General features: G+C 39.3%; 1 protein-coding gene across 2 annotated transcripts; it reads left to right on the top strand.

Moving 5' to 3' along the window:
* Nucleotides 1–351: 351 nt before the first annotated feature.
* Nucleotides 352–13,643, top strand: znf341 (zinc finger protein 341). 2 transcript variants are annotated; one of them, XM_008412735.2, is made up of 16 exons: nucleotides 352–435; nucleotides 1,307–1,417; nucleotides 2,303–2,493; nucleotides 3,491–3,640; nucleotides 3,712–4,014; nucleotides 4,108–4,279; nucleotides 5,697–5,790; nucleotides 5,878–5,968; nucleotides 6,396–6,555; nucleotides 6,632–6,864; nucleotides 8,474–8,682; nucleotides 8,899–8,995; nucleotides 9,148–9,280; nucleotides 9,406–9,517; nucleotides 9,647–9,717; nucleotides 10,847–13,643. In XM_008412735.2, the coding sequence occupies exons 1-16, from the start codon at nucleotides 405–407 to the stop codon at nucleotides 11,374–11,376; spliced, it is 2,688 nt and encodes an 895-aa protein (XP_008410957.1). In that variant the 5' UTR covers nucleotides 352–404; the 3' UTR covers nucleotides 11,377–13,643. The 2 variants fall into 2 exon arrangements, with proteins under 2 accessions (XP_008410957.1, XP_017161262.1); XM_017305773.1 differs by having other exon boundaries at nucleotides 5,700–5,790.
* The last annotated feature ends 254 nt before the right edge of the window (nucleotides 13,644–13,897 follow it).

Below are 13,897 nucleotides of genomic sequence, written 5' to 3' on the forward strand. Positions count from 1 at the left end.
GTGGGCTCTGATTGGTGCGAACAGCTGCCTGTCATGTGCACGAGCACAGAGTCTTCGATTGGAAGGTGCGTTCATGTTCAGCGGAGAAAACCATTGGCAGTCAACATTTATTAAATAAAATGGCTAAATAAACGAAATTTCAGTTAAGACTGAGCTTAAAAATGCAGCATCTTTCATTATTTTCAAGTTATTTTTTATACAGGCACTTAATACATATTTATAATTAGCTATTACAATTTGTAACTTAAGTAAAAAATACCCCCAACAACTTAGCTATACTTGGATTTTCCGTGAAGCCTTCATGTTTAAAATGCTTTTCTCACGTTTTCTTGACTTCTGTGTATTTACAACAAGCAGCAGGCATTGCTAGTGGAGCGCCTATTACACAAAAGGAGAGCTTCAAGATGGCGCAGGCAATATTTGAGGTGCTCGAAGGTAGTAATATTCCTTTTATTGTTGCATAACCATAAACATAGTCGCGCATTTGAGGATATTTTTGATAAATATATTTTGTGGTCTTTATGGAAATCAGAAAAAACATGTCTGAATCAGTTAGACGTTTATCATTGTAGAGAACAGAAAAACTCTGAAAGTGTAAATGTAAACAACCAAGCAGATATGAAATATTCTCCCGTTTTAATTCCAGACATTTTCTATCAGACATCCTATTGTGGGTGCGCAGTTTGAGGCGATATTCGTTTATTCGCTGTCCTTTTAAACTGCAACACGCTGTCACAAGTTGTTTCAAGCTTCGATTTCAGGCCTGATGTGTTTAGGATTTCATATTAACATTGAACCCAGGCAGAACTTGTAATCAGAGTACAAAACCTAAGTGGTTGGCGACATAAACACATAGAAAGCTGAACATTTTGCAGAAATGATGTTTTTTTTTTACACAACTAAATCATTCTTTACTCTAGAATCTGTTCACATTTTTTCCACATCATAACCAAAAACTTTGATATATTTTGTAGTGATTTTATGTGATGGACAAAGTAGTGCATAAATGTAACTGAAGTGTTATGGAAAATGATACACTGTTTTTTTTATTTCTTAAAAAAATAAAATAAATAATAATAATAATAATAATAATAAAAAACTCTGAAAAATGTGGTGTACATTTGTATTCTGACCACCTTACTCAGATACCCCTAAATAAAATGTGGTGCAACCAACTGCTTTCAGAATTGCCTGATTAGTAAGTAGATGGTCAAAACTACTGCTGTATATGTCAGAACGCACTCATCTGATGGAAATAACTGCTTTTTTTCGCAGTGACCTCATCTCCATCTCTTATCTTCCTTAGGCATGGATAACCAGACTGTGCTGGCAGTTCAGTCACTGCTGGATGGTCAAGGCGGAGTTCCTGACCCAAACAGCCAAAATGTCTCTGCGACGCCGGCCATCCAGCCTATGGGTACGTAAGATCACTGACAGGGTTCCTGTACAGTCTGGAATATGGAAAAGTTACAATTTAATATGGGGAACAAATACACACAAACTTTATAAACTTCGATTGCATTATTTTCTAGCCAGAAAAAAAAAATCAAAATTTCTTCTTATGTGAGTTCTTGCATTATTTGTTTGATGACCTTAATTTTTAGTTTTCCACAGAAAACTAGATTTTTGATCAGGAAATGTTCAAATGTAAACACAAAAAGGCAATTTCACAGCTTTGTGGTCTCYAAATCTTTTTATTTGTATGTTTTGGATTGAATTCAAAGCTGGACTAGGTTTAATTTGGATAGTTTTACAAGCATTAATATAATTTATTATACAAAATCCTGTCCACATTTACCATGCTTTCTAAATTCTAACTGAATGAAGATTATACAGATGCAAAAAAAAAAAAAAAAAAAACAGAAGAGTGAAACTGGAAGGGAGGTTGAGCACTGTGTGTAAAAAAGATAATTAAACTTAAACAGATGGACAATCTGTATCTTAATGTTAAAAATAAAAAAAAAATAGTAAAAAAAATGTCCCCCCAACTCTGCAGGTTATGTTCTTTTCATTGAAAAAAGACAGTTTGGGGAAAAATATATTGATAATGGCATAGTAATGCAATTTGGCCATCTTAAAGACTAATAAACTTTAATTTTATAAATAGCACTCCATACAGGAAGACATTTTAAATATCCAAAATAAAACATAACAAACAAAATCAATAAATAAAATATAGATAAAAAATAATTCAATAGAAACCATAAATAAAGTGAATTGTAAAGTGTCTGTAAAGAAATTTGCCCTTCAAAAAATATAAATCATCAGAATGGAAAACATTGGGCTTTTAATCATTCTGCAGACGACGAAGACGTGTTCCTGTGTGGGAAGTGTAAGAAACAGTTCAACTCTCTGCCTGCCTTCATGACGCACAAGAGGGAGCAGTGCCAGTCTGGCACCCCCTCCCTGTCCACCGTGTCCCTGGCCTCCACCAACGCCTACGCGCCGGTCCCATCAGTCGGCTCCGTACCCCAAACTGCCGCCAACAGACAGGTGGGGACAGAGCGGTGGAAACTGATTGGTGTGTAGAGTTGCTGATGGTTTATGCGTGGTGTACTGTAACTGGAACGATGCGTTTGGGTCAGTTGTGATCAATATTGAGCTTTGTGGCATCATGTCTGATTCCAGGTGAGTTCGACTTAATATAAAGAACAAGTATGTGGGAAAAGGATCTGTGAGGCTGTGGGTCCGTTTCCTTTTTGTTAAGGAATATCAGTGAAAACTAAGAGTTTGCAGAGCATATGAACGCCTAGAATCTAATTGTTTACTCACTTTGCTTGCAGCAATCCCTTCTCCTGAGCAAATATGTGGCGACAGTGGAGGGGAACAATTCCCTTGTTATTGTTGTTTTTAAAATAAAGATACTTGGAAAAAACTAGATATTATTATTTCTTTATTAAAACATGTATTAGATCCAAATTTGGATTCTTTCTGACTGATTTATTAATAATTTTGAGACTGGTTAATATTTGATGCGGCTGATACATTAGTGCTATAATCTGGCCCAGTGGTTTTTAAAGTAGTGCCCCGGAAAACTGGCAGATATAAAAAAAATGTCAAGTTAAAAAGTTGAGTCGAATACATTGTTAAACAGAAAATGTTAATATTTCTTTAATATGAAAATCTAATCTGTTTTTCAATCATAACGGCAAAATATAAGATCAAATAATTTATTGTAATGCCATTTGCCATGTTTATTGGCTGCCAGTCAAATGTATCAAGCTAGCATGAAATCAGGTCTGAGGTGACATTTATGCTAAACGAAGGTAATAATTATTGAACAGAGAAKAAAAATGAGAAGAAAACCCAGAAGTTTTAAAGTTGGTTTTTCTCTACATATTTAATGGCACAAAAAAAASTTTCTTAGCTAATGCTAGCCGAGAAGCTAATGGTATTTGGATAAGCTAATTATCAAATCTGAAACAAAATGCTAAAAATCTACTAAAGGCTATCTGTAGTTTAAATTCCTTCTATCCTGCTCGGCCATCAGGTATCCACCTACATAACAGTCCCTCCATCTCCTCTGACTCACACTCTGGTGCAAGGCAACGTGCTGGTCAGCGACGATGTCCTCATGTCGGCCATCTCCGCCTTCACCTCCATCGACCAGCCCATGGCCGCCATGCAGACGCCCATACAGGTACATCCAGGAGCGGCCGCTGCTTTGCTCCGCCTGAAACACATTCTTCAGATGTTTTGCTGTTATTGCAGAGTAACATGAGCATGCACACAGCGGGGGTATCGTATCTTCAGCACCATCACCACCATCATCATCAGCAGCAGCAGGCTTCCCACCCTCTGCCCTCCAGCCAGGCACCGCCCCCCGCCCTGCCAGCTGGGCAGCCCACCCAGCAGCCCCTCTCCTCCCAGGTGCCAGTGAGCCACAGCAACTCGGTGGTGCAGGTGTACAACACGATGCCCCACATGGCAGGCCCTGCTGCTGCTGCAGCTGCTGGTGCTGGCGGTGCAGCAGAGATCCATACGTTAGGCCTGCCAGCTTTCCACCCTGTTCAGGTGAGTTCCTACACCTGCAGTTCTCAATATCTCATACATCGTCCAGTTCCTGTGTTTATTTACTCGTTTCCTTCTCACTGGATGCCTGGCCAGTGCGTAGAGGGCCAGTCGTTCAGCAGTRCTCCCGTCTACAGCCCTGGGAAGCAGGGCAGCAAAGCAAAGAGCTGCAGCCACATGGGCAGCATGGCAGAGCTGAGTGACTTCGAAAAGGTCATCATACCCAAGCAGCCCCGGAGCAGCAAGAAGACAACGGACGGAGCAGCAGGTGATGGCGTGCTAAAGTATTCCTTACCCGCCGGATTTTATCACGGTTYCTCACTTAACTACTTTATGTATWAAAAGATGGGCAGAGTAGCCAAAATGTGGAGTCAAGTAAGAGTATCACTACTTCAGCATATTTTTACTCAATTAAAAGTAAAAAGTAACAATCCAAGAAATTTACTCAAGTGATAAAAGTATTTTTTGAAAAGTTTACTCAAGTACAGAACATCAGTTACTTCATATTTAAGAATTACATCAGAAGATGGACCAAAATATAAAATTATGTGGAAATGTTGGTATTTTAAGAACCAAAATGAAAAGAATTTATATGAATAACATAATTACAAAATAACAAGATAAGGCAAAATAAACTGTTTTCTAGATCAATATAACTTCAGTCACAACTTCAGGTGTGTGTGTGTGTGTGTGTGTGTGTGGTGAATGTTTATTTAAAAGGAGTTTGTTCTTAATTGTTGTGACGTTCCTTACAGTGGGTAGAGAATCCAGACATTTTACCCAATTAAGAGCACAGATAAGAAAATTAGTCAAGAGTATAAAGTACAGAGTAATACTCCTAGATGTATTTTTACTCCTAGATGTATTTTTACTCCTAGATGTATTTTTAATCCTAGATGTATTTTTACTCCTAGATGTATTTTTACTCCTAGATGTATTTTTACTCCTAGATGTAAATTGTTTCCAAACATTTCAAAAAGTTACTCAAGTAAATGTAACTGAGTAAATATAACTAGTTGCTTTCCATCTGTGAACTTATATTACTATTACATTATACTGCGATTTTACTATAAAAATATTGACATCAGACTTTTCCAACCACCTGAGTGTTTTTAAAGACATGTTATAATCAGTCACTCATATTCACACACATTCACACAGACATTCATACGTCGATGATGGAAAGCTCCTGGTCTGTAGCTACAGCTGCAGTAATGTTAGTGTTTAGCTGTGAAGTGAAAGAAATGATGCCTGGTTTTCTAGAGTTTTTGCAAATCATTGATTTATTACTTATCGAGATAAATTATTGTGACAGGTTTAGAAAAGGCAAAAGTTAAGTCACCCTAACTTTTGCCTTTTTCCACAGATAAAAAAAATACATGAACTGAATACTAAATATTCATTTCTAATATGTGTACGAGTTACAGATAAACCTCAAATATTACTGGAATTTAACCATTCAAGGTATTGATGCACAGAAGTACCAATCAGGTTAAAAAAGTCTGGACTATGATGGCGATTATGATATATACGTATATATATTTATTGTCCATATTAGATTCATACATTTTATTATTAATTATTTATTTTGTCATTATTGGAGCCTTGCAACAAAATTTTGCTCAAAATTTAGATTTTAAATGGCAATAAAGTCTATAATTCTAGTTCTAAGTTTCTCTCCTCAGCAGATCACCTGAAGGGAAAAGGTCCGAAGCTGAAGTGTAATTTCTGCAATAAGTTCTTCTCCAAAAACTTTGACCTCCAGCAGCACATCAGAAGGTGAGCAGCATAACGTGGACTTTGCCCACCGACTGACTCGTGTCGATGGAAGAGGAAGAAAACACTTGGTCTGTTTTGTTCCTGCAGCCACACAGGAGAGAAACCGTTCCAGTGCATCGTCTGTGGGCGGGCCTTCGCCCAGAAGTCTAACGTGAAGAAACACATGCAGACTCACAAGGTGGACTGTCTGTTTTTGTTTTTCTAGAGGTGAATTTTAAGATGGCTGAAGTAAATAGGTAAATGTGCAGAAACAACTCCCCCGATTCTACAGGGAATCACATTTCTTCATCCTGGAATTCAGTCCAAAATTATCAAATTGATTTGAGTCTGCTTAATGTTTTGTGAAATTGTGTTTTATTCATTTTTTAAAATATTTTTGTATTTAAAGCCAGGCAGTTAAGGTCTTAATAGAATTTAAATAAATGTTGTATTTGTTTCCTCTTGTCAGTCACATAATTTGAACTCTTGACTCGCCTGTTTCAAAAGAAAAACTGGTTTCTGAATTAAATATATCTGAACCCTAAAAACTGGGATCAGCTCAAATCACAAAACACAGAGATTCACATCTGTATGAATGAGCGCCCCCTGCTGTCCTGACTGTCCAGGTGTGGCCGATGAGCGTGGCGAACACTGTGACCCGGCTCCCCATCACAGTGAAGGTGGTTCCCGTTTCATTCATTGAGGAAGATCGGATGGCGGAGCGGCAGAAACAAGGCGACATGGACCGAGACCAGACTCAAGCAGAACCAGAGCCGGCCCAAATGGGTGAGCTTCATTTTCAGGACAACAAAACTAACTCCAGATACACAGCCTGTACAGTGACCTCACTTCCTGTTTACAGAGGAACCAGGGGAGGAGGCAGCGATGGAGGCCGAATCCGGTCTGACCGCCAGTCGAGGGGGAGACGCCCAGGACTGTCACGCTCACTTCATGTCTGACCAGAACCAGCAGGGCGGCGCTCAAACCAAGCAGATTGTTGTGATAGACAGCTCCTACCAGTGCCAGTTTTGCACCTGCAAGTTCAAGACCTACTTCCAGCTCAAGTCTCACCTGACCCAGCACAAAGGCCAGCAGGTGAGGCAGGAGAAAAAAATTTCGATTTTTTTTTTTTGTCCCTCGCCAAATTATATAAACCTTTTGGGAAATATCATGAATAAGGCTACAAACCTTTGTGAACTGTAGATCCGCATTACCTGTGTAGAGTCTGATACATCTGGGTATAATTACAGCAAATGATCAGGGGCCTCATGCATAATGTGTGCGTACACAAAAAATGTGCAGCGCCATATTTTACACACAAGCCGGCATGTATAAAAATTAACTTTGCGTCAAAAGTGTGCGTAAATATACACTGGCGTGAAAATGTACGGCAGCCATGAAAACTTTTTCTGTGAACAATATCAAACTACAAAGCGTCAAAACTCACCTAAAGACACTGAAACCTGACTACATTCAGTGTTTAGACCAAGAAGCATCAAACATATTTTTATTGCTTAAAAGTAAACGCTGAAACTGATCCGCATTTATCCCCAGACAATAAAGTAATATGAACACAAAATAAATAAAAATAAAAGGATGTGAAAACCTCTCAAATGTAAATAGTACTTTTCCTCAGTTTTTGTCTTGTAAAGATGTAACGCGTCGGTCTGTGCGCCGAAGCGCATGAAATGCATCTATGGGGTAATTTCATTCTCACTAAAAAAAAGAAAGAAAAAAAAAGGGTTGGATCAGCAGATTAACTCCATTTTTAAGGTGATTAAGGTGTGTAGAAAATCACGTATGTACGTAGCTGTGCAAAAATGTGCCGCGTAATTGTGGAGCGTTTTGGTTCTGATGGAGAACATCACCAATGGAAGGATTTGGGGGGAGCAATTGATCAGAGATATTTATTAAATCCTGGCTGAACACCCTGTTGTTCAAACGGGCATTTCACCATCTTTTTATTTATTTATTTTGGATTTTATTTTTTTCTTTAAAATKTATTATTTTTATTTTTGTGAGGTGACCTTATGTGTCCTGAAAACACCTTTTAAATAATATAATTATTATAAATACCCATACTGCTACAAACAAGGACATCGCCATGGTTTCTGCTTCATGTGGTGGCAGACTTCCGGGTATTTATACTAATTTACATATGCATTTATGGGTGGTGACATTGCAGACCAGCAGCTGCGTTCTATTTCCCATAAATTAGGATTTATAAAGGAAAGGTGCGCGGCCACGTGCGTGCGCACAGCTTTATGCATCCCATTTTTTTGTGCACCGCACTTTTCTAAATTTCTCCATACGCCAAGTTTTAGTGTGAAAACTTCATTCTTTTATGCATGAGGCCCCTGGTCACTAAGGTATGACCTGCAGCTTCTAGAGTGACATTTCCATGGTTACCAAATATGTCTATATCTATGCTGAGAGAGGTGCAGTATTGAGGGAACAAAGTTAAAATCCACCTCTTGTTCAGAGGTTTGGGGCTTAACAAGCAGGCAGAGGGAATTGTTTTTTTCTGTTCTAAGTGCTGAAGCATAAAGAAATCTCATTCAAGACCACATTAAAGTCTAGAAATTGAGTTAAAAGTGAAGAAATTTAGTTTGTATTTTAATCTTTTGTACAAGTACCAGTACACATAAGTAATGGAGATTGAGCAGATTGGGACTGAAGTTGCGTTAGTTGTGTTTCCCTGCAGGTGTATAAGTGTGTGTTGAAGAGCTGCTCCCAGACCTTCCAGAAGCTGGACCACTTCCTGGAACACATCCGGACGCACCAGGAGCAGTTGACGTACCGCTGCCACCTCTGCAGCAAGGTCTTCCCCTCCCTGTTTGAGCTGGGAGTCCACCAGTACTCCCACTGCTTCTGCCCACAGCAGAACATGCGCAAGGAGACGAGCGTGTTCAGGTCAGGACCRCCATTCCTCCTGCAAGATGTTCCTTCTGACACATCAGCTTCAGTAAACATGTAGAAGAAATGTCTATCTACATTTAGTTTTCCATTTTATTTAAAAATTCTCCTCCAACTCTATTCTTTAGTCCAAATACAACAGAAAATCCCCAAAGCTTTTCCTTTACATGCAGTGTTTAGTTTTTACCAGAGTGCCTCTGTGTGTCACTGCAGGTGTGCRAAATGTCAGAGCAGGTATTCAACCCAGGAAGCTCTGGAGCAACACCTGCTGACCGCCTCTCACAGCTTCCCTTGCCCTCACTGTCAGAAGGTACGTCTCACCATCATGCTGCACATATCTGAGGCTCAGAGTGATTCAAATTAAATTTGCTATAGTGATTATAACTACTTTTGATCATTTACAGCTTAAAGTCTCTCACTTTTAGCTGAGCTCTGATCAGCTCGCCGTCTGTTCATCATCAGGTCTTCCCATGTGAGAGATACTTCCGGCGCCACCTGCCCACTCATGGTGTTGGAGGAAGATTTAAGTGTCAGATCTGCAAAAAGGCCTTCAAGACTGAGCACTACCTCAAGCTGCACGCTCGCATTCACTCAGGTCTGAAATTTAACAAAGGTTTTTTCCAACTCAGATCTAAAATGTGCAGTTTCAGTTCGCAGTGTTAAGTCAGGGAACTTGTGTGAACTTTGAATCCAACAAAAGATGACTTATTTTGTTTCCAGGTGAGAAACCGTACAAGTGTTCTCTCTGTGAGGCGACGTTCAACAGAAAGGACAAAGTGAAGAGACACATGCTGATCCACGAGCCCTTTAAGAAATACAAGTGTCCCTTCAGGTGAGGCTCCAGAAGGAGAAGTGAAAAAGTTCCTAACTCCTTCCCCTGATCCGAACTACGTAATTATAGCTCAAATTTTTATTTTTTCCACACATTTTTGCACCTACTCTTCCGTATTTCCTTTCTCAGGACACATGTGGGCTGCACCAAAGAATTCAACAGACCAGACAAACTGAAAGCCCACATCCTGTCACATTCTGGTGAGAAAATAACGACCAAYCTGTTGTCTGAAGATCTTCCTAGTTTACATACACAAGCTTCTGGCACAATTCTGATCACTCTTACCACATTGGGTTGAGTCCAGGGGTGTCAAACTCCAGCCCTCAAGGGCCGGTGTCCTGCAACTTTTAGATGTGCCTCTGCTGCACCACACCTGAATAGAATAATTAGGTCATTAGCAGGACTCTRGAGAACTTATCTACACAAGGAGGAGGTAATTAAGCCATTTCATTCCAGTGTTTTGTACCTGTGGCACATCTGAAAACTGCAGGTCACAGGCCCTTGAGGGCTGGAGTTTGACATCTGCGATTTATCGGGAACCAATTGCTTTCCAGACGTTGCTTTAGTCTTAGTGGTCAAAGAGCTCATCTTTGTCTCATCTGGGGTTCAAAATTCAATCGAGTTCAAAGTGTTGAGTCCATACATTTTGTAATGACCAAGCATGAAGCTTGTTGACTGTGTGGCTGTGGTGGAACTTGATACGTGACATCAATGGTGGGAACTAATTAGAAAATTAGCTACAGTAACCCTAAATCACTGAAGCTCTACATCAGCATGGTATTTAGAAGAAGCTAAGTGCACTAAGCTTTTTCAAAATTAGCAAAAATGCTAAATGGAAAATTTTGCTCTGCAGTAGTGGAAGTATGTCCACCACTGCATGACATAAAACCAAATATTAGTGCAGATGTAAATATTTCTTTGACCTCATATTRATGTTAATACAACAATATTAAAGGTTTCTACAGGTGTTAAAGCATCTTAAATTTGAGATGCTTTAACACCACTATGAATGGAATTTACTTGGCTGGAGGAAGTTTGGTGATTGGCACTTTCTAAAATTATATCAATATCCATAATGACCATATTAAAGCCCAACTTTTAAAAAATTAATTTAAGACATTTTAAGGGCTTAATTTTAGATAGGTGAATTTAAGACTCTGTAGATGTGCAGACACCCTGAGAAAATGGACATCGAATTCAAACCCGTGCTCTTTATTCTTGGTGTTAAAGTCGACAAAAGTTGAGATTGTGTAAATTTCTCACATCTCAACATATTCTAGCATTTCTTTGGTATTTGCCCCTTTTGTAACCAGCTCTCCTCTCTGCCAGGTATCAAACCCTACAAGTGTCTGTTCTGTCAGAAGGCRTTCAGCCGCAGGGCTCACATGCTGGAGCATCAACAGTCCCACACAAACAACTACAGGTTCAGGTGCTCCACATGCAACAAGGGATTCACAAGGCAGAGCTACTACAGAGACCACAAATGTCCCACAGCAGGAGACAGGACAGGAGCAGAGGTGGGGACAGAGGAGGACGAGGCTGATGAGGCTGCAGGAGCATCGGTGGTTCAGGAGCAGGAAGGAGAGCACAACGGGAAGAGAAGCAGATTCACGAGGATTTCCAAATGCTCACAGACTGATGGAGAGGAGGYAGAGGAAGAGGGCGGCTCCGATGGAGACCAGGAAACAGCAGAAACTCAACCAGGGGACAAAGAGGTGACGGACAGAGGCCGCCATGCTGCCATGGCTACCACCGAGGGAGGGGCAGAGGAACATGGCGACATGGAAACCAGTGGCGAGCTGCAGACACAGACTAGGACCAACGCCCACAACAGTTTACGGGGGCAGCCATGTTTGTAGTCCAAACCTGCCTCTTTGTTTAAGCCGTTTCCGGTACTGGAAAATGACAATTGTTTTATATTAAAACAGTTACATTGCTCAGATGTTTTATGATCATTTCCCCCAGAGTTTTGTACAGAATATAATAAAAATTAACCCATGCCAGTATTTCAGTCTTAGGGTTTTTTTTTTTTTATTTGCAGGCGGTAAACACATTTACTTTCACCAGAACACCACAAAAGGGATGTTTTGAGTTAATTTATTAATGTGACAATTCCTACATTACGCATCTTTCATGTACATAAGCAGTTGGAGAAAAGAAAATAGAGCATTGCCTTAAACTTATTTAAAATCTTAAGAAACTTTGTTATGAACACCATTTACAACTTCTCATCCTGTACAGGAGTGACAGTGGTTCAGCTGGATTAACCAGCTGGATTAAAAAACAAACATGAGCATCTTTATTTTTATTTCCATATCTGCTCGTTTATGACGTTTCAGGGTTTCTACTGTGAAAATKTCAAAAAATGCTTTCAGGAGGTGGCATATTGAGCACAACTTGACCTTTGGTCCTCATACATTCATTACTTTCATACAGTTCTAACTAAAATTACCAATAAATCTTCCTACTGCAGTTTCTCCTGGACATTTCTGATCAATTTATTTATTCCAATGGAGGGATGAATCAGCCTGATCAGAGAGAATAAGAGTGTTTATTTTACCACATGACCAACTGTTTCTGCTGGCTGAGAGCCTGAGGGGGGAAAGGCTAAAAACTGATCATTCATTTTGAATCCAAAGTTCAGATAGTTTCCTCTGCTGGTTCAGTGTGTGACTACACAGTTTAAACAGTCTTCACAACACAAGGTTTCATTTCATTATATAATCTTCCGCAGCTTCAACACTTGGTGAGGAAAAAGGTTTTTGGTTATATATAAAAAAAAAAAAAAAAACCTTTCTGGAGTGCTGGAGTTTCAGCACTCCAGATTTATTGGCACCCAGGACAAAAATATGTAAAAAAAACCTCAAAAGAAATTCAGCTTTCATTGCAGTAAAATATTCTTCAAAAAGAATCTGGAAAATTCACCTTTAATCTTTGTACATGGATTCAGTTTATATCTCTTGTTCAAATATTACTTTTCGCTTATAAAAATTACCACAATTGGTTTCCTTAAACATTTGTTTTAAAATGCTGTAACACAAGCATTTTTAAATTTACACTTTGCTTCTAAATGTAATCTCTAAACACATTTCTCAAAATGTTCTAAATGTTATTGAAAGAGATTTTAAAAGCTGCTTCACACATCTTCACTAGAAGTGCTCATTAATGCCAAGTAATGATTAAAATATTATTTTTCCCAAGTTCAGACAGAACAAGCTACAAATGACAGGTGTAAAGAGAGGTGGGATTTAAATTTCCTCAGTTATTGCYGACTTTTGAAAACAACCTTTGTATCCCTTCCTTTTTGAGGTCTGTTGTGAAAGATGTCAAAATAAGGCAAGAAAAYACTTGTTCATGTTTCAAATGCTACATGTTTAAAAGAGACAACCGGGTTGCAATGAAAATGCCTCATATGATTAAATTTTATTTGGTTTGATGCAGTATTGGCGTTCTTCTGGTCTTCTGTGGATTTTTAAGYAACAGGCTTAATTAAGACTACTTCTGTACATTAAAAGACCAAAAAAAGGTTATTAAAGCTGTTAACATTAAGATTCTTACAGAAAACTAATCCACATTATCCCGTTATTACAGATCACAGTGTGCAGACTCCGACCCTATAAAACTAGGGCCAGTTAAATGGTTTTTATAACATTTGCCACCACCATTAAAAAAAAATAATGGAGGTTACAACACTGTTCACAATCATTCATCGATTCACAGACTCGAAACATGACATAATCCAGAGCGCAAAACGAAAGCAAAGAATCCCAAATCTCTGAAGCACCAAGATTGTCTGTTATTGAAGCTTTTGAAAGTCATTAATGTTAACTTAAGAGAGGAAGATTCATTTAAATAATTAGTTCAGACTCATTTGAACGCAACTCATTTTGGGGAAACTTAGCCGAGTTGAAAACTTAAAGCCACACCCTCTATGTCTCARATCGTGCTCTGCACTCATGAGTTTCTCTCGTTGACATGACGACCGCGTTTGGAAGGCAGTCTTTGGATTTTGGTTTTGAAAGAATACGAAATTCTGCTCCCGCTCATTAAACCATGAGAGGTTTGCTGTAAGAGGATTTCCCCGATTCAGAATACTGCACATGCTGGCAGCCATCTCACCAGCTGGTGCATGCAGACGAGCGTCGCCTCTCCCAAACACCTGCTGCTTCTGCAGGCTGGCGCTCYCCGATTTAAACATTGACGGGGTTTTCCCACTTCGTCTCCCTCTTTCACTCCTGTCCAAATCCTTCCGTCTCCTCAATGGCAAACATCAGCTTCTCCTTGAGTTGTTCGTAGCTCTTATAGGGCGGCAAGTCCAATCTGTTGAAGCTGTAGCACAAAAATAAACACAGTTGAAGAACAAATGTTTTCTCAACATCA

This window comes from Poecilia reticulata, linkage group LG7, assembly GCF_000633615.1.
Source record: "Poecilia reticulata strain Guanapo linkage group LG7, Guppy_female_1.0+MT, whole genome shotgun sequence".
Taxonomy (NCBI): Eukaryota; Metazoa; Chordata; class Actinopteri; order Cyprinodontiformes; family Poeciliidae; genus Poecilia; species Poecilia reticulata.